This window comes from Rutidosis leptorrhynchoides, chromosome 6 (genome assembly GCF_046630445.1).
Source record: "Rutidosis leptorrhynchoides isolate AG116_Rl617_1_P2 chromosome 6, CSIRO_AGI_Rlap_v1, whole genome shotgun sequence".
Lineage (NCBI taxonomy): Eukaryota > Viridiplantae > Streptophyta > Magnoliopsida > Asterales > Asteraceae > Rutidosis > Rutidosis leptorrhynchoides.
Genome location: NC_092338.1, coordinates 402,441,761 through 402,463,729, shown reverse-complemented (window position 1 = coordinate 402,463,729; position 21,969 = coordinate 402,441,761). Strand labels below are relative to the sequence as shown.

General features: G+C 34.8%; 2 protein-coding genes across 2 annotated transcripts; one reads left to right on the top strand and one right to left on the bottom strand.

Moving 5' to 3' along the window:
- Positions 1-2,387: 2,387 nt before the first annotated feature.
- Positions 2,388-7,447, bottom strand: LOC139851435 (O-fucosyltransferase 29-like). Its single transcript, XM_071840471.1, has 10 exons — positions 6,828-7,447; positions 6,392-6,482; positions 5,973-6,049; positions 5,791-5,879; positions 5,521-5,710; positions 5,003-5,184; positions 4,750-4,852; positions 3,893-4,215; positions 2,909-3,355; positions 2,388-2,674 (listed from the first exon to the last, which is right to left on the bottom strand). Exons 1-9 carry the CDS (start codon positions 7,137-7,139, stop codon positions 2,932-2,934), a joined length of 1,791 nt encoding a protein of 596 aa, XP_071696572.1. The 5' UTR covers positions 7,140-7,447; the 3' UTR covers positions 2,388-2,674; positions 2,909-2,931.
- Positions 7,448-8,797: 1,350 nt separating this feature from the next.
- Positions 8,798-18,362, top strand: LOC139851300 (protein transport protein SEC16A homolog). The gene is made up of 13 exons (XM_071840321.1): positions 8,798-10,765; positions 11,265-11,564; positions 11,771-11,896; positions 12,006-12,128; positions 12,311-12,469; positions 12,672-12,803; positions 13,713-13,847; positions 14,289-14,416; positions 14,858-14,966; positions 15,039-15,356; positions 15,441-15,587; positions 16,355-16,654; positions 17,630-18,362. Exons 1-13 carry the CDS (start codon positions 9,068-9,070, stop codon positions 18,128-18,130), a joined length of 4,176 nt encoding a protein of 1,391 aa, XP_071696422.1. The 5' UTR covers positions 8,798-9,067; the 3' UTR covers positions 18,131-18,362.
- Positions 18,363-21,969: the final 3,607 nt, after the last annotated feature.

Here is a 21,969-nt window from a genome sequence, read left to right as displayed (position 1 = left end):
GTGTGGATGTTACTGTAGAACTGAAGGTAGGAATTTCGACCCATTTTCTGAGATCATGGAATTGGATTTGTTTCCTCTTATATGGTTTAATAAATATAAATATATGGATATGGATGTAATTAATTTAACATAATAACTATATAAAATAAAAGCAACTACTACGAAAGTACGAATATATGCAAGGCAAGATATATAGCCGTGTAGGCATGCTACTCGGAAATAAAGTTTTACAGTCTAACGGCTCAGGTACTAATGGAATTTATTTTATTTATTTAATAGTTTCTATTAAAATGCTATAACGATGATGTCATTATTAGGCTAATTCCTTTGTTAAGAAAAAATTAAAAAGAAAAAGAAAAAAATCTAAGTCCTTAAAGTGATGTCATTAATTATTAATTATTATTATATTATTATTCAAATTCAAATATGAGTTCTCTTTACGAGATTAATTATGTTATATATGTATGCGAAATACACGTCTCAATAAAAGGTTCTATGTAGGCTTTTATGATAAGGAAAATAGTAATTGTGATGAAAATTTGAAGATATATGTAGTTCATTTATTCCGACCAAGTTAAGTACATCAATGTGTCTGTAAAAACAACGAGAAGTTTCTTAGTCGGAATCCGCCGGGTCATTAAACTAAATGACTTTAGCGTTTAAATTCACTTAATACCTAAAATATATCATTAAATTGTTTCGCTTTAAATTGTTTCGTTTAAACAACCGGTGATTCCACAGATCATTTCACTAGTTATTCATTATAAGAGGATTACTAGTCATCATCGTATAACATGCGATATATACTTTAAAATCGTCTCACGTAATCTATTTCTATAAACTGGATTCACACAAAAAGATAAGTACTCCCTCCGTCACACGTCATGTGTCCATATTATTATTCTGAAACGTCCCATTTCAAATGTCAAATTTATATTTCAATTAATAAGTTAGTGAGATATAATAGAACTGTATGTAAAAAGTAAGTGGAAGTTTATAATGGGACGGAGGGAGTAATTGTATAGACGCAAACCAAACTTGTATAGATATCGTTGTCCAGTGGCGGAACTAGGTTTTTCACCGGGGGCAAAAAAAAAATTTAAAACCGTAGCAATTTTTCAGGACAAAATTTGAAGGTTTTGGAGCAAAATTTGAAGGTTTTTGGGCAAAATTTGAAGATTTTTGGGCAAAAGTTGGAGATTTGTGGGCAAAATTTGAAAGTTTTGGGACAAAATATGTAGGTTTTGGGGCAAAAAAAATCCAGTGAGGGCAAAGTCGAAAAGCCTAAAATTTTTACATTGAAAAAAAAATCCACTGGGGGCGGGCGCCCCCTTGCCCCCACATAGTTTCGCCACGGTCGTTGTCAATGTATCTTAAGGTGATAAAACGGATGATTAACCGCTAAATAGTTTAAAGTATGAATGATTTGAAGGTTCTTTTTCAAATTTGATTTTGAACGACGTTGTTTGGTAATCATTCTAAATGACTCTATGAACGATATAAAATCAACTTATTAACCGTAATTAATAAATATAACAATAACAATATAAATGTTTGGTTCTGAATGGTATAGAGTATTTGAACTTTAAATGGTTAAGCACAGGTTACTGAACGAGTTAGCAACTTAGCATCATTCGTCAGATGTCAAAAACAAACGTACTAAATGCTAAATGGTTTAACATAAAGAACACCCTTAAGGAGCGTTTGATAAAATTGAATGGTTAGACGTTGAATGGTTCATAATCTGAATGATTCAAAGGTTCTGAATGACAATAACACGTTTGATACTTAGGTGTTTGTTTTTTAAGATATATTTGTCTGAAGATCTGCGGACCACGTCTGTAAAGAAGATATGACCTGAAGGTCTGTATGCTGAATATTGAAGATTGTTTGTTTTTATGTCTGCAAAATAACTTAATCATGTCTGCATCAGTTAGAAGCACATTTCTGAGTCTGCGAGGTTGCAGACAAAACAAGACATTATTTTATATTATGTCTTCAGAAATACAAACAGTCTGTAGTAAAAATATGTGCGAGCGCGCACACATAAGACACAATGATCTGCAGACTAAAAATAAACGACACCTTATTTTGAACGAACAATGTGAATGATGTAAAATTACCATATTAACCTCTGACATGAATAAAACTACAATATAGTTGTGTAATAAGTGTTCTTGATATAATTTAAAGACAATATTACATAAAATATAAGTGCTTAATAGTTGAGAGATAATTGCAGCTCTGAATGGTTCAGCACTAGAAGTTGAATTATTCGGCACTATCTATCATCAAAGGTCGGAAACAAACGCGATGAATGCTGAACTATTCAACATTCAACGCCGAACCCGAGGTAAACAAATGTACCCTTAGTATCTTACTTGATATCATGAAAATAGATCTGCAATCATCTGCATTTCATTTTTTTAGGCAGCTGTGCACATCCTTTATTGATACATAAACGCCAGTTACAATAGTAAGATGCCGTGAATACTTAAGCTAGTGTCTATTATACAGTATTATACATGATAAAATGCAGCCGAATAGTTGCAAATGTTCATTTACAAACATTGAAGTGGGAACATAAAGCCACTTCTTGAGTTGTGTGGCTTCACATCCAATGCCCACCTCAAGGTAAAATACAGTGCCGCTTAAACTGAACTCTGCACGAACCCTACACAAACAGTAAAACCTGCTTAGATCAAAAAATTAGAAAAACTGTTATTTGAGTTGTGACTTCTTAAACATATCTAACAAGTCTGAGTGTTCCTTTGTGTGTGTGTGTGTGTGTGTGTGTGCGCGTGCATATCAAAAATTGCTCATACTTACTATACTAGCGTGTTCTTATGGCATTTACAAAGAACAATGATGGATTGCAATGAGAATTTGAGCCTTTACTAGAACATACCTTTATCGTGTTTCCTTGTTATGCTAGTCAGCTAAAAAGTCATCATCTTCCTTCTCTTCAAGTGACAATGATGTATCATTATCCCTAATCGTCACACCATCAAACTTTATATTATTGAACCGTTGAGTACTATTGACACCTTGATCTTCTTCATTATGCCCATATTCAGGTTCTGTTTCACGCTTGGATGTATTATTTGTTGCTGTTTGTGATACGCTGCTATCGGGGTCAGATAATCTGAAAGGTTTCTTGCAGATGCATGAAGAAGGGTATTCGTTGAAATCGCCACGTCCAGGTTTGACCTCATCTGGTTCACCCATAAATCCCCTTTGGGCTAATTTCACTTTGTTAGAGAAATTAGTCCATGTCATCTTTTCTCTTCGCTTGAATAAAGCACTGAGCTTTTTCGTATTTGGTCGGATGGTTCTTTTATGCCCCATGTACCTCCTTTTGATAAAGATATTGCAACAAATTAGCTTTAGAAAGTTGGGTCGGATATAAATCAAACAAATCAAACAGCGCCAAACATGTGTAAGTTGTTACTGTCGTCTACATATTAGAAAAATGTTCAACCGGTTTTACCTATTTCATTTTAGCCAGTTTTATTTTTCCTTTTTATCTGTTATATTGTTATCAAACAAAAACAGGCCGATTTGACCCATTTTCACTCATAATATATGCTAAAAGTCTATATTAGATGCATAGAGTATACAACTTCCTATAACTGTTTACTCACATACATAAAATATTATTTAGAACATGTTTTCATAATTATAAATTAAAATAATCAGTCATTGCTGTTTATTAAAGAAACAGACAACGAATGAACCCAACCCACCAAGCATGCCCACTTCTAATGACAAATTTGCATGAAATGGTTGTACTGAATGATTAAAAAACGGTCCTTTAAATTATGTGTCAGTAATGTAATTTGCAAGTACTTAAAATGAACATGTTTTTTTTATGTATTTTTGACATGCATACCTTCGACCTGCAAGAATTTTTGCCATATTCCCGTTGTTATTTGTCACAAAAACGTCACTCTCATCACAAACAATGTAGTCAATGGCAGCAAGACGAGATGAAAACGGAAGAAAAGGCTCGAGTTCTTCACTAGCCAACATCTCCTTTGTGTAGAAATTGGGAAAAAGTTCCCGAAGAGGCCGTAAAGTTTCTTCACCACCGTAAATTTCACCAGATGCAACGTAAATGTACGTGTCATTATTGAAACCAAGTCCACGCAGCATTAACCCTACTTCATAAGGCGTTAGAAGACACTTTTTACGCTCTCCATCAGTATTGACTTCCTAAATTATCAAACAAATCATATATAGGGTCGATTCAGGTTATCTTGTATCTCTAAAAGGGGAAGGAATTAAAAAAAACACAGGTAAACTGGGTTTTACACATCGGGCTAGTAGCCCAAATAATTAATGGGTTCTAAAGTCCATCTTTCTTGGATAAAGGAAAGAGAAATTGTATAAAACGGCTCAACCCAACTACTTAAAAATGGGTCAATTTGAATTATGTTTAATCTCTAATGGGTCAGTGAGTTGAGTTGAAGGAATTAACTAGGTTAAAAAGAGGTCAAACGGGTTAAACAGGTTTTAAGACATCCAAATCCAAAGAGTATACAAATGAATACAGAACACCTAATAGCTTTAGACTTTAGTAAAGAAGGTTATACCATATTTTAGTAATATAATTTCCATAATCAAACTTATCAATTATTTAATTTTAGAGCAAGAAAAAAGAATGTGTTAGCTGTTCTGCCACTTCTAATGTATGCTGGATTATATAGAGGAACACGTTAAAAGTAAATCGAAGAACAGAAAACTCACTGGCAGATTTGCCCATCTTTTCCTGATTTCACCGAGCTCGTATCTCTCTTTATCACCACCGCCATAGTAACAACCAGAAAACGCAAGCATATCAGGTTCAAACCTATCATACAAAGAGCAGTAGACCATCAGAGTACATGACTACAATGAGTAAGGCTATAATTACACATTATCAGGATGAAAGGAGACATTTTTTGGTATTCTCAGGTTTCAAAACAATTAATACCAGGATGATGTCAACAAAAAGACGAACCTTAGGTGAATAGCGATATAGCGATTTGCCATCTTCCTCATTTTCATCACCAACTTATTCCCAAGATTCTGTAACGGTTTGGTAAACCGAAAAGCATGATAATTAACCCGGCACCGCAACCTCTGTAGCTCTTCGTTAAGGTCACCAGCAAGCCTATAATCAAACTTTGTCAGCTGAACAACCTGCATAAGTTCATCATCACATATCAAAATCCATAACATGTATTTCAGCATACCAAAATTCACTTAATACATTATACTTGGCAGTTCATACTATACTAATACATTGTAAACAAAGAATAAAATGTTCAATTAGATGTGGTAGCCCTAATCCATTTACTAATGCATGGGTCATTTCAGTTATTTAAGTGTTATGAGTCAACCCAACTAGACACAGACACATTGTGACACAAACAAATAATTACCAAGTACCAACCCAACCAAAGCAACCCGCCCGTATTTCCACCTCAAATTAAAAGGCTTTGAGCAAAATCAAGATAATGTACATAGTTTCCTCACATGTCGTCTCAAAAGTGTGGGCAGAACTTCATCGAGATAATATTTAGGTTCTGATTTCCGAGGCACGCGCATTGTGTACGGGGGTTTTTCAAGTGATCTCATAAATTTGTTTGGAACCCGTTTGACAATAGGAATATCCTTAGCAAGAAAAGAGATAAACCAATCGACATCAAAAATATTTGCAAAGTCGCTGCAAAGTTAAAAGAAGTTAGATAGGAATGTGAACACCAAATAACTTATAACACCTTTAACTAAAATAATCCAACTCACCTATCGTCCTTCCAAAATGAATGATGATCCAATTCAGGAACGACCAAAGTAGCATTTAAGATCCGTGCAACCACTACAGCATCAGTTATCTGAGTAAAGATCGCAAAGAAAAATAAATAAAAGATAAAAACAAATTAAACAGAAAATTGAGATTATAAAAAGAGAAAAGATGGAAAATTTACTCCAGTTCGCTGCTGGTTCAGCCCTCCGCTGGCAGCAATAAGTAAATATCCGTTTGACTGTAGCTCACGAACAGGAGCTGTATATACAACCATTTTAAGCCACAAACATTGACTTTGAATTCAAACATTATATTAAGGATCTTCAAACATTATTAATTTAAAGCATAAGTTCTTGAGAGAGGGTCGATAAGTGTTGAACTCTAACTATATTGATTCAATGTTGGTGCCTTAAGTCATTTAGAGAAGATGTATTTACATTTGTAACTTATCAGGTCCTACTTACCAAGATTAAGCGTCATTATATTAAGCAGTTCTTATGACCATTTATAAAGCTAATTTAAAATATGGAAACATACATTAGTAGAATTATTCGGCTCAAAGCAGACAAGACTAAACGTTGATGTACTGAGACAACTTACGCGCATAATGAGGGCCTCTTTCACTGCATCCGTAATAAAACTTCGAGAACTTGGATTTCCAGATGTCAATTGGTCCATGAACGAACCCACCCTAGATTTTCAAATATTTCAGAAAAATCTAAGGCTTAATATGAACACCAAATCATAAAAGTATGCCCAATTCCAGTATTGATGATAGAAGAAAATAGAAGACATGTACATTTAAAACAAATCACAAGCATATAAATCGCAAATCGGTAACATTTGCACTCAATGTTGTCCAGAAACACAGCTATGATGGTGAACCTAATAATACAACTCTATTAACAATTTATTAATAACAAATATTAACTACCTATATTACACAATCACAGATACAGAATCAAATACCTCACGGAATATGATATAATTATAATAATTTGTTACAGCAGAACAATAGTTTAAAAGAGATGCGTACCATCTTATCATACCATGGCCGACGTTTAACAATGTTTTGTGAATACCACTCAAGATTAGTAGCCACATGACCAGTAAACAAAGAAATTAACCCTAAAACAAACAAAATCACTCCACAAATCACCGTCCACGAGATCCGCCGTCGTTGTCCTCTGCCGATCGCCGCCGTATCCAGCGGCGGCCATAACCACCGACAACAACACTTAGAGTTCTGATTGTACTTAACCTTTTTACGACTATTAGAATTAGTATTATTATCACTGGCTAACACTAATATACCACCATTATACCTCCAGGCTTTTGATTCCCCCATTTTCACAGTACTTGCTATTTATATCACCAGGTATCATATACTTCCTCAATTTCATATTACATTCAACTCGGTATTCAAAGGCGATGATTGCGTGTGTGTTTTATGTATAATGATTTTGGCTGGTTTAGGGTTTGTAATTTGTAGATGTTGTGTGGGATTAACTGTAGGAGGTATAAAAAATTACAGTGTTAACTGCGTGATTTGAGAGGAATGTTAGAATTTGAGGAATTAGGGTTTATAAATTGTATATAATGACAATAGAATAGAAAATGTATATATATACATAATATACATGAGATCCAATTACAGAGAAAATTCGTAAATGGCGATGGGAATCTCCTAGGTGTACAACGAAATACGAATAATGGAAAATCAAGAAAAGTGTTGTAAAAAATCAATATTTTTCAACAGAATATTGTTGTGGTACAGTAATCAATGAATAGCAATATCAATCAATCAATGATTTAATCATCGATCGATAATAATCGATAATCGATAAAATAAAAATAAATATTATATTACGAGAATCCCTGTCAAGATGGTCAATATGCTGTTAGGATTTTTTAATCAATACCAATATTTTGAGTAATCCAAAACGATATGGTTCAACGGTCATTTGGTCTATTTAGTTACTAGAATCGTCATTTTTTCGAAGGGGAATTTGTGTGTTGGAGTCACATGGTCAAGAGTATCAAATGAAAGCTTTCTTTAGGGCCTCAAACGCAAAGCTATGTTTTTCTCTTCATTTTTATATTTGAGATAACAAGCTATCGCTTTTAACTCTATAATTGATAATTGATTGTTTGATTTGCATAAGTTATAATAGCAACTTTCAATGTTGAGGCCTTCTATTTTCTCGGGTCTCTTCCTTTCTTATGAACGAATGTAAACGCCGCTTATTGTATTGTTTTGATGACATGAGTTTTATCTGTTTATTAGTTTTTTGTCACACACACGTATATGGATGTTCAATAAAGAACTTAAAAGATATACAACCTACATAATAATTAACTAATGTGGACCATGTGTTCAAGTTTTTCAAAAGAAACATTATACTGTTCAAATTTTGAAATGCATATCGCAATATCGATGTATTATAATTCGTTGACTAACATTTTATAATATTCTCGGGTTTCACAACAATTAATACCAGGATGATGTCAATAAAAACGAACCTTAAGAGAATAACGATATAACGATTTTCCATCTTCCTCATTTTCGAACCGAGGCCAAACGGGTAAGTAGAGAAGCATTTATGATTTTTTAAACAACTCATTTGTGTTTTTATCCAGCAACATTAGTATTTAACTTTATGTTTAATTTAGTAATATGTATGTATAATATTATATTATACCATATTATAATTATATTAATAAATAAATAAATTAAATAATACCAAAAATAAAATAAAAAGTTTGATAAAAGAAGACTGTTACAATTTGGACTACAATTTGTAAGTTCTGATTAACTTGAAGGACTATTTCAGTCAATTAACAAAACAAAGATAAATTCGTCTGTGATATGGGTTGTCATGCAAAATCAAGGGCTTGTCTATACTGAAAAAACATTACTCTCTCTCTTCCTTGTTTCTCTCTCTACACCTATATACATATAAAGATTTTGTATACGTATATATCTGGATTTCCTCAAATTGTCATCTTGATCCTTAAATTAATTGAATAATGGGTGGTTTTATCTAGTTAATCGATCATTAGCATCATTAATTTGATGAGCTCACAGTGTTGAATAAGAGGTATAATTTTGCTCCATCCAATTTTGATATCAGTTGCTGGATCGGTTAATTTGTGTATCCATATATAGATCTTTGAATTCGGAAGTTTCTATATTGGATCTGTAACGTAATTAGGTTAAATTTTTCTGAGGTTTTTGGATTCAATTGATTTGATTTTTGGGTTAGGGTTTCTTTGATGGCTTCAAATCCTCCCTTTATGGTGGAGGATACTGATGAAGATTTTTTTGATAAATTAGTTGATGACGATGATGATGATTATAAGGTGTCTACATTAACTTCAGTTAAAGAGAATAATGTTGTTAATGATGTTGATAATGATTCAGATGATGCTAAAGCTTTTGCTAATTTAAGTATTAGTGATTTAGGAACAGGAATTGAAGATTTATCTCCTTCAGTTAGTAATGATTTAAAAGATGTGCCTGTGAATAGTACGAATGTAGAATCGAGTCATTTAGCATATTCGAATTCGTTTGCATTTGATAATGTGAATGAAGGAGTCGATAATGGTAATGTTCAGTTGGAGGAGTTATTGGATAGTACTAAAAGTGAGAATCCAAATCAGAATCATGGATCTGGAGTTGGAGTTACTGCTGGTGTTAAAGAGGTGCAATGGAGTGCTTTTGGCTCGAATTCTGTCGAAAATAGTCATGGTGCGTTTGGATCGTATCCTGATTTTTTTAACGAATTTGGAGACGGTTCGATTGACCAGATAGGGAAAGCGGATGATTTCGTTAGTAGTGAAATAAACAGTGTAGTGAAGAGTTCCTTGCAGGTGAAGAACGATGATTATTTGCAGACATTTCAAACAGATCAGGCGTATGCAGCTGCAGGGGGAGAAAAGATTGTTAATGATTACTCACAGCAACTTCAAGGGGATCAAGTGTATGCCACCACAGGGGAACAAAGTGCGGGTGGTCAAGATCTGAATAGTAGGCAAAATTGGGAGGAAATGTATCCCGGGTGGAGATATGACTCAAATACTGGACAATGGTATCAAGTAGATGAAACTCAAAATGCAAAAAGTTATTCACAAGAGGCTAGTAGTACGTACGTTGCTTCTGAGTGGACTGGTTCTAATGACAGATCAGAGGTTTCATACTTGCAGCAATCGGTCCACTCTGTTTCGGGAGCTGTAGCAGAAACGGGCACGACTGAAAGTATTACAAATTGGAGTTCAGTTTCTCAAACTAATGGCTGGAATCAGGGCTCACAAGATGATAATAGTAAAGTTTATCCCCCACATATGGTTTTTGACCCCCAATACCCTGGTTGGTATTATGATATGAATGTCCAAGAATGGCGCTCTTTGGATGATTATAATCAACAATCTACTGTTGTTGCTCAGGGAACGGTTAATCAAAATGGGTTTGGGTCTAGTACTACTTATTATGGAAATGATCAAAAAATGTACGGTTGGCAGGGTGAGTTGGAAAAGTCACAAGATAATAGTTGGAATGGTTCTTTTAAGAGTTCTGGGCAACATAGTTCAACTACATGGCAACCTGCTAATCAACAACAATTTTATGATTATGGGGGAACAACAGCTTCTTCGTTAAACAAAGCTACTCAGGTAGATTATGAGGTCCCTGCTGTTTCTGGGTCGCAAACGTTTGTTCCGTTCAGTCAGCCGTTCAGTCAGACGTTGGAACATACTGAGATGATGAATACACCTATGGGTTTTGGAAATCAGAATCAGTTGAGCTATTCGCAGCAACAACCGGTTCAGAGTGGTCATCAAGTATCTAATGGTTTTAGGGCAGGAAGGTCATCTGCGGGCCGCCCATCACATGCATTAGTTAGTTTTGGTTTTGGTGGGAAGCTGATTGTAATGAAAGATAGTACCAGTGTCATGAATGCATCGTATGGAGGCCAGGTTAGCTTGTTTATCATTATCTTTGCGGGTGGCAATTTTGACCCATTTACTTGTGAACGGGTGGATTTGGGGTATGTTTATCTTAATCTGAGAGAAATTAAAAGCATAGCTAAAAAAGGAATAAGACAACGTCGTTAGAGGGTAAAAATCTGGGTAAATTGTATATTCAACATATCAACCTCTTAAGTTCTTTTTGCTGTAAAATCTTAGATTGTTAGCATCACAATATTGTTTCTATAGTTGTAATTAACAAGTTAAGCATATACAGTTCTTTATAATGATGTATATAAAATTGTTGACTGGTCAACCTGACTTAACCCACCATTTCTAACTATACCAAAAAAGGACATGTATCAACCCTAAGCCATTAAACCTCACTACCCAACCTGCTCATCTTGCCACCTTTTTAGTTATATCAATTTATATGTCTGAATTTATGTATATATCTGTATTATTTAACCCTCATTTGCCATGTGTAATTTGTTTTATCTTGTTGAAGGTATCAAATTCTGGGTCAATTACAGTTCATAACCTTGCTGAATTTGTCACGGGAGGAACACACGTACACGAGTATATTCAAACTCTTTGCCAGCACTTTTTTCCGGGTCCACTATCCGGTGGAAATGCGGGTAGTAAAGAATTAACCAAATGGATTGATGAGAGAATCAAACACACAGAAACTGCTGATATAGATTACAAGCAAGCTGAAGTTGTAAGATTGCTTCTTTCATTGCTGAAAATTGCTTCACAACACTATGGGAAACTGAGATCTCCTTTTGGCTCAGACCCAACCTTAAAGGTATTAGAGAACCCTGTTTTTTCTTTAAAGTATTATCCTTGTCTCTCTATTTGCAGTTATAGTGCTGTTCTTTCGTTTTCTGGTAGAACTTCTCTAGAACCTACTATGTTTTAAATGTTATGTTATCTTTATATACCACACGTAAAAAGGGAGTATGTGAAGATTCCAATATACAATGGAATGTAAAGTTCATATTTTGGCTATAGGAAAACGATGCCCCAGAATTAGCTGTTGCTAAACTATTTGCATCCGTGAAGAACAGTTCAGAGTACAATAGTTATGGTTCCTTTGCCCAGTGCTTGCAACAAGTACCTTCAGAAGGACAGACCCGGGTATTTACCTTATATTTGTTCCCTTACTTGAAATGCACAAAATTCTGTATACATGAGAAATTTTTTTCTTCCTAAAATGTCAATGTATAATTCAAGTGATATGACTTAGGAAACTGCTGCTGAAGTCCAAACACTGCTTGTTTCTGGTAGAAAGAAAGAAGCTCTTGTTCGTGCACAAGAAGGTCAATTGTGGGGGCCCGCACTTATTCTCGCAGCACAACTTGGTGATCAGGTCTCTCTATCTCACTCTATATATACATTTTTCTGATATATGTTTCATTGAACTTAATCCTCAACCTCTTGGTTAATGAATCACATAGTTACTGTTAGGCCAGATTCATATGTTGAACTATATACGATTTTCTGAGATCAGCTTCATTAATATACTTTCTTTCTGGGCATTTTTTGTTGCAGTTTTATGTGGATACGGTTAAGTTAATGGCTCTTCGTCAGTTGGTACCAGGATCACCTTTACGTACATTATGTCTGCTTATTGCTGGTCAACCTGCAGATGTGTTCTCTACCGATGCTGGAAATACTGGTTCTGTTAACATGTCCCAACAGCCTACACAGGTAATGTCCCGTGTTTGGTCCCACATCAGAAGTTACCCGCTTTGACATGAACCTGTTTTGACATGTTGCCTAATTTAACCATTTGCCACCTCTATATTGATCGTTACTTATAGAAAGTTCATAAAGAATTTGCTCATGCTTCATTGTGAATATTGCATATTTTAGCTTCTCTTGACATGGTTATTGTTTTGTTTTGCATTAGGCTCAAATTAGGGCCAATGGTATGCTTGATGATTGGGAGGACAATCTGGCAGTGATCACAGCCAATAGAACAAAAGATGATGAATTAGTGCTTATTCATCTTGGAGATTGTTTGTGGAAGGAAAGGAGTAATGTAAGTACCTGGTAAATGATCAGCTGAAGTTAGATGTAGTATCTTTGACTGATTTATGTTAAACGGGTCAGTTTAACCTAACTTCACCTCTAGAGGGTCTAGTGGGCAAACTTTTAGAAACTCTGCTAAAGAGCACGGTGAATGAGTTTAACATGTCAAAAGCCACCCAAAATGTAATCAAATGAGGGTTGTTGACCCTTGCATCATTGTGGGTGCAAGTTACACTTATTGACCTGACTTTTTCATGAATTTAAGTCAAGTACAATGAAGTTCAAGTATTGTTTGAAATCAATATACTACACTCGTAGAGTTGTAGACAAGTCAAAAGATATATATGGAAACACAAAAGCTTTTTTTCATTCATTAGACGAGCCTAATCAAAATTAAATTAAACTCACATAAAAAGAGAAGAAAATAATTTAATAAAATAATGGGATTTCAGTGAATAAGTATATTCTAGTTGAAACTACTTGAAACATTACCTGTGCACCCTCACATAAGAACTAAGGAATCTCATGCAATCTACAACATGTGTCATCAGTGTGCTTTAAACATTATTTTTTGCCTTTAATACGTGCATAATCTACTTACCTGTTTTGTTTCATTGTTTATATATCATCATTGTAGTGAATATAGTGTTGCATATTTGAACCTTAATAATATAATAGATAATAATATATATTTCCGAAAGAAAAATGTAAAAATGATTATTATTTTTTTATTATTATTTTTGCTAGTCGGCCCTCTCCTCCTGACCTGAACATAAAGTTACTCAATTTGACTATTGACCAATAGTCCGCTTATTTTGCTATTTATAGGCTAACCATACTTTCAGAAAATTTGTCACCTTTCACAATTTTTATTTGAATATTTAATATTTAATTTGTTGTAATTTTTTGATTTATCCAGATAATTGCGGCGCATATATGTTACTTAGTGGCAGAGGCAAACTTTGAGCAATATTCAGACACTTCCAGGCTGTGTCTCATTGGTGCAGACCACTGGAATCATCCACGAACATATGCTTCCCCTGAAGCTATACAGGTCTCACCTTATTTCTTCTAGCCTAATACTAATAAATGTTTGACGATCCAATATTTCCTAAATGAGTACTAATCTCATTAATAAACGAGATATGGTAAGCTTTTCAGATCGTAATCTAGGACACATCAATCTAGTATTTATTGTCATGACTAAAACTGCTGATTGGGGTCGAAAACTTTCAAAAAACAAAAATGTTACATCATGTTTGGACAACCTAGAAAGGAAAATACTACATCTGTCTTTTCTTTGATTAATATTATTCTTTTGTTTATCAACAAAAGACGGCCTTGTCATCTAGTAGCCTTGCAAACAGCTGCTCTTTATTTTTTTTATTGTTTATCCTTTTAAAGATCTTGAATGTATTTTTATAATGGACGTATAGATGTATGATTTTACATGTTTGTCAAAATAACAATACCTCGTAATTATTGATTAAAACAGAGGACAGAGGTGTACGAATATTCAAAGATGCTTGGAAACTCGCAATTCACGTTGCTACCATTTCAACCATATAAACTTATATACGCTCACATGTTGGCTGAAGTTGGAAGAGTGTCAGACTCACTGAAGTACGTGTAATCGTTTAGGAAACTTCTAGAAGTGGCAAAATGGGCAGGTTGGGAGGGTTTGACCCGAAACACTCATCTTCAAAATTTTGAAGTGTCTTCAATTAAGAGTGGGTTAATAAAATATTATTTCGAAAGTTATTAATATTGGTGATAAAAGTTCGAACAAACTGAGTTAGGAGCTTAACAATAAAAACTACACCCTGTGTTACGTTTTACCCATTTGACCTGTTTAACCCATATAACCCCATTCTTTCCTAGCTAGTACTTTTTCTTATCCTTTTTGTATTTTACTTGTTTGACTTTTTTGAGATAAAACCACTAAAATTACTCATTCATTAGTAAAAGGTCGAAATTGCCATCTCCAGAAATTATAATGCTTCCGAAGTTCATAAAATTTCTGGCTTTATGTTTTTCCATTGAAACAAGGTCGTCTTATTTCAGGTACTGTCAAGCGGTAACAAAATCGTTAAAAACTGGACGAATCCCAGAGGTAGAAACGTGGAGACAATTGGCTCAATCCTTAGAGGATAGAATTAAAACTCACCAACAGGTATCAGGTTTTTTTTTTAATGTCTTATTACTTTGTTGTTCTTATGTCTATTGTTTTTTTTTTCCTTCTTAGGGTGGCTTCTCTACAAACTTGGCTCCTGGTAAAATAGTTGGTAAATTGTTGAACCTTTTTGACAGCACTGCACACCGTGTTGTTGGCGGCTTACCGCCACCTGTTCCCTCTACATCTGGTGTCAGTATCGCTCAAAACGAATATCATCATCAACCACCAAAGGCCTCTAGAGTATTAACTAGTCAATCAACAATGGCGATGTCATCGCTGATGCCATCTGCATCTATGGAACCCATCAACCATAATGATGGAAACAACAGAATGATGATGCATAATCGAAGTGCTTCTGAACCTGATTTTGGCCGATCTCCCATGCAGGTTGTCACATAATATTCATGTTAATGTTAATAAGGGATTATGGATCTTCATTATATGATATTTATTGTGAAAAACTTCGTGTAGGACCATGACGAAACATCTAAGGAAAACTCTGCGGGTTCAAAAAGTAAAGTATCCGGGAATGGTTCAAGGTTGAGTCGGTTTAGTTTTGGGTCTGGGCTATTTCAAAAGACGGTGGGCATGGTTTTAAAGCCTCGCCAGGACAAACAGGTACCATTTGTCTTTCATTCAGGTTTAATAATGAACAGGTCAAATTGGGTCGGTTCTGTTGGATCATTCCAAATTGATCCAATAACACATATTTTAATACAGAAATGCTTTATGCATTTAAACACACATGAGATGACTTTTTACCCGTTGGACACACTTTCTTCTTTTTTTTTGCAGTTGAATCATTTAGCTCAACTCCTTTGACCCATTAAAGATACACCATGACCCACAAAATAAACTTTATCATATCTACATCTGAATCTCTAATCATACATATCCTGCTCAAATGTATATAGTTATCTTGATTTCAAATTATTTTTATTGTTTTTTGTAGTAAATAGTTTAGACAGTTCTAGAAAATGAACTTAAAGCTTTGATGGGCCGGCCCAACCTGACCTGTTATGACTTGCACATGAAGCCACCCCTTTCTGACCCGGCCCTCCCAATTTGCCACCTCTAAATTTGAATCATGTCTACATATTTAAGTTAGGCTGTGTTTGATCACTTCTTAATTGACTGGTTCAGCCAACGCTGAACCATTCAGCATTCAGTGCATGTGTTTCTTACCTCTGAATCACATATAATACTGATAGTTCAGCCAATCCAGGATTGAAATACTTTCGTAACCATTAAGCACCTAAATTTTATGTAATATCCTCTTAAAAATATATCAAGAACACTTATCAAACAACTATAGCAATACCCGATTGAATGTTTACTCAGAATTTCTAAAAGGTGATTGTGAAAATTCACGTTAATGTTTTCAGGCGAAATTGGGGGATCAGAATAAATTTTATTATGATGAGAAACTTAAGAGATGGGTGGAAGAAGGTGCTGATCCTCCTGCAGAGGAAGCAGCCCTTGCACCACCTCCAACAATGGCGGCATTCCAAAACGGATCACCAGATTATAGTTTAAACACAGCTTTAAGAACTGAATCTGTCAGCAGTGGGAGCTCGGACTTTTCTAGCCCAACTCCCCCGAGTCATGGTTCAGGGATTCCACCAATTCCAGCCACATCAAACCAGTTTTCTGCACGTGGAAGGATGGGGGTTCGAGCTAGGTACCTCATTTATCTCTTATTTATCTGTTTAGTATAAGATTTTATATATGTGTTTTAAGTCTGCATTTCGCATTTTGGATGTGGTGTGATACTAAGGGTGTTTGGCTTAGCGATTAGAAAACAAATATGTGATTGTTACGTTTTCAAATCGTAAATAATTAATGATTAATTAGCAGTGTTTGGCAAATTAAAATTTAATATCAATTAATTGCGATTTGAGACTCCAAACGTGAACATGAAAATGTAGGTCACCTATTTAGCAGCAAAACACTATTATTTGATTATCTGAGTCTTTCCTGTTCCGCCTATTTTTGTTCCTAATTGTTTGTTAAATTATCAAATAATCTGGTTTACCAAACACTTACAAAATTGATTAATATATTATTCGGTTATCAAACAGCATAAACAAATCCAAACGCTACGTATAACACGCTTTGCTACATCTTGTTATTTGATAACGATCTAATATGCATAATCAGTTTTCAAAACACCCCCTTAATACTGTAATACGAATACATAAGTAACTGTTACAGAGTATATAACTGGCTGTTGTAAATTGTGTTTCAATGTGCTTATGATGTTGAACTGAGTGCTTGTCAAATTTTAATTATGTAAGGAATATATTTATAAAATGATGGAAGAATAGTTTAAAGTTACGTTACAAAAAGGTCTATGGATAAGAATTTTGATGTGATGAGAATACTTTTAATCCAATAATAATATTGTTTTCGTAGAACGGGTTATAACAAATAGCAAATTGTTTAGTTTATGTTCATGTGTTCTAGTGTGTGACAACTTCTGTTATTGTAGGAATTAGTTCAGAGAATGACCAAAATTTGACATCGTTGTGAAAAATTAGAGAAATAATTAATATAAAACAATGTGAAGTGGAAGTAAAAGGCTCAAATTAGGTTATAAGAAGGAGGTAATATTATGAAGCTTGAGATAACTGAGGTGTTAATATATTTTTAACAGGTACGTAGATACATTCAACCAAGGAGGCGGAGGAAAGCCGACCAACTTATTCCAGTCACCAGCGGTCCCCACCATCCAACCACCTAAAACAAGTCCCAACCCCAAATTTTTTGTTCCTGCAGCTGCCCCTACGGTTGCGCCTGAAGCTGAACAACCGGCGGATGCTGTTCCTAGTTATTTGCAACCAAGTACCACATCCAGCGATCAAACGTCTTCATTATCTTTTCGGCCTAGCCCATTATCAGTGGGCATGCCAAAATTTCCATCCATGGATGATATGTCAAGAGGGGGAACATCAACATCCACATCCACATCATCATCATCCTCAACCAATCAGACAATGTCACGAAGAACACTTTCATGGAGTGGAAGTGCCAATCAAGATATTTCAGTTTCTGGTAACAACGAATTCAAACCATTTGGAGGATATACGGGCACGTTTATGCCAAACCAGACTGGTTTGGCACACTCGTCGAGTGACGATCTCCAAGAAGTTGAACTTTGATTGAAGCAAACAAGGAAGTTTTGCTTCTGTTTCCTCCTTTATTTTTATATTTATGTCACAGACACCTTGTATAATGGAAGGCAATTGAGGTTACTTAGTTGTTTGGGAGATAGATTATGTGAAATGTAAAAAGTTGTGGTTATGCAAAGATAGTGTTTTGACAAAATAGAGGAGATGGTTACTGTATTTTTTGTGTTTTTTTAGTTAAGTTATATATTATATATTTGAAGTCTCATGGTATAGGTCACTGCAAGTTTTAATCATTTTACATTTAGGAAAAGTAAATTCCTATATTTTTTAAGACAATATATGTTTGTACATTTTTAACCATTTTAATATTCTAAATCTGAGACTATTGTTATGAAAATTCTTAATTAACTTGCTGTGAATGTGAATATAAGTTAGAAGGTTTTGTTTTAGATCGATAACTATCAAATTTGATGAGTTAGAAAAATATTATAATCAGCTTAAACCTCAATTAAGAAATTAAACCCAATCAGTACAATAAGTTATAATCTGAATGTCTTAAAAAATCAAAAGAAGTTCAAACCCAAAACAAGACAAACAACTAAAAGCAGTAATTAGTAAGCATAAATAGTACTCGTAATTTATATATAAAGTTTTTAATCGAGTTTTTGACCAAACATATGTATTTTGGAAACATAATTCCCAAATCAGTGTACCTTTAAAGATATTTATAAAAATGATGTATTTCCTGTTTTCTAAGCACTTTAATGTATATTTTAAAATAACATACACTGTCTACTACTACCAATTGCATGTATCTAACATATTTTTTCAGGATTATATCCTGATAAAAACTAAAATTATTACATAAGTCAATCAATTAAATTTGTTAAAAAAATAATATGTTACTCCGTAGACATCAGCGAAAACAATATGAACACCAAATAGTAATTTGCATTAAACATCTATTTAGTCATAATTATTAGTAGCGGTCCCGTAAGTTAGTGGTTATGTAATTTGAATGACACGATATAGAAAATTCATCGAAAAATAAAGGTTGAGCGGGATGAATGTTCTCAATGAGATTCAATATCGGAGTCGATTGCAAAGCGATAAAAAAAATAAGTGGATCCAAATGGTTGAGTGGGACGAATGTTCTCAACGAGATTCAATATCGGAGTGGATCGCAAGCGATAAAGAAATAAGTGTATCCAATGGATCCAATAGTTATCTAATTAACCCAAGCGCATATGAACATATGGTTAGGAACAAAGCTTTCCTTTTTTGCATCGAGCGTAACAAGACCGTGACTTAGTTTTGCATAAAAGATGTCGATTAAAGAACTGCATGGTCCATGATTGTTTATATGCGTAAATATGTGGGTTCTCTGAGCACAATACTAGAAAAATGAGAACGTGTGACGAAAGTATTTGCGACGATGAAGTCTCGCCGCGTAACTATTTGCGACGATGAAATCTCGTCGCAAATGAGCACGCTACACGCCAAATTTTCAACCTTTTTGACCAACAACTGGGTCCACAAAGCAATTGCAGGGATACGTTTCGAGAACTCTCTGCAAAAGAAATAACGTATAGAAAATAGTTTTTAGTTACCATTATTTGAGGTGAAATGTGTCGCGAATACTCGTTGCAATGTTCACCTTTTACTTGGTCACCTTTAGACGGTGATGCTATGGAGTCGAAGTACTTGTGATAAGATCTGTAGGATCAAAACTTAAATAACACTAAATCTAAATTGATAAAATGATGATAATAAAGACAGGAGCTTTTGACGTTCGTAACAATATGTTAGAATGAAATTATAATTAACCACACACTTTTATTAATCATATTATGGCTTTATATAGCCTACAAGTAACTTGTCCCAAAAGAATAATATCTATTCCATTCTTATTTGATCTACCAAATCAGCTAAATATGGAATATCAATTTCTACTAAAACCACTAATTAATTTATTTAAACATAACAATTAATATATTAAAATTGTTATAACCGATTAAACCCAACAATCACCCCCTTAATCGGTTTATCACAATAACGCCGGTTCCTCCTCAATCAAGTTTGTTTGCTTCTCCCATGTAGGACACTCGTTGTTGAAATGGCCAAATTCACCACACTTGAAACATCTAACGCGGCTTTTGTCCCGGACACGTTCATTAACATCTCGACTTTTTACGGACCCACGACCTCTCCCCCGACCACGCCCAAAGTCTTCACGATTTGAACTGCCATGGCCACAATGTTTACACCCGTGTGTTTTTTCCTCACTAGCCAACAACAAACCACCTTGAATGCCCTCTATTTTCTCGGTTCCTTTGATACGCTCTTCATATGCCTTCAATCTTCCAACGGCTTCATCAAACAACATTTTATCCAACTCGAAACATTGCTCTATAGACGCCACAATTTGGAGAAACGACATAGGCATAGAATCAAGCAATCTTTTCACTAAGTCCACTTCTTTAAGCTCATAATCAAGAGTTCTAGCCTTTGATGCTAAACCGGTCAATTTTGTAGCAAAATCATCAACCGTTTCTCCCTCCTTCATGCGCAAACTTTCAAGCTCCTTTTTCAAAGTTGCAACCCGAGCCGATCTCACCCGATCCACCCCCAAGTAACGCGTTTTCAGACCGTCCTACACTTGTTTTGGATCGGCATAACTCGCCATTTGCAACACCATCTCTTCGGGTATTGCTTGAAACAAGAAAGCAAGTGCTTGCTTTGATTTCTTTGGATCTAGCTCCACACCTGTTTTTGGTTCCACCGCTTCCCATATTCCATAAGCATCCATAATCGCCTTCACTTTGACCGCCCATACCTGATAGTTTGTTGGGGTCAAAACTGGAACTTGATATGACATGGAGCTTCCTTCCTTAGCTTGTACCAACGCCATTTTTTTTAGACAGCTTCAACTTTTACGATCAATTTTGTTCCAAGAAACTCTTCACACCACCCAAGAAAACAAACCCTGGCCACGGGCTATATTGATTTCTTGTCCCCAGTTGTGACGATCGCTCCAAATCCATATGGACGAACACGTCATTCATTGATTTCATTGCGAGGTATTTGACCTCTATATGATACGTTTTATAAACATTGCATTCGTTTTGAAAAGGTATACCATAAATGAATATTTAAATTCAAAGTTTTCAACATTTGATGATTTCTACATATAGGCAGTCACCGTAAATAATGGTTTACAATAATACTTCTGCTGACAATGCAGTCAAATAGATACATGTTCATGATTTTGTGAATGCAACGTTTTCTTGAATAAAGCATGTATGACTCCATGCACATATCTTGTATAACATATAAGCAAACAGCGGAAGACTTCTAGGGAACCTGAGAATAAACATGCTAACAAGTGTCAACACAAAGGTTGGTGAGTTCATAGTTTTAGTGTTTCACATAATCTGTATATAAAAGTGGATCACAAGATTTTAGTTGTTTCATCCAGAAACGTTTATCAATAGATTCTACATAACAGAGCACCCTGGTAACTAAACTTAACGTATATATAATTTATACCCTTTGTATAATCATCTTAATAATACACGTAAACCAACGTGTACGCTTCTCAAATAGCATACGTCCGTTAAAAGGCTAGTGCTCCAGCTCGGACGGGGATATCAAGCCCTATGGATCCATATACTGCTACTCGCGCCCACCAGTTCTTATAACTGGCAGTTACTAGTTACCAAAGCTAAGGGATTTTCGGTTCAAACTCAGTGTAGAATTTAGTATGTACTTGTATCCATTGCGTTTAAAATAAAGTGCATGTATTCTCAGCCCAAAAATATATATTGCAAAATCATTTAAAAAGGGAGCAAATGAAACTCACCATACGA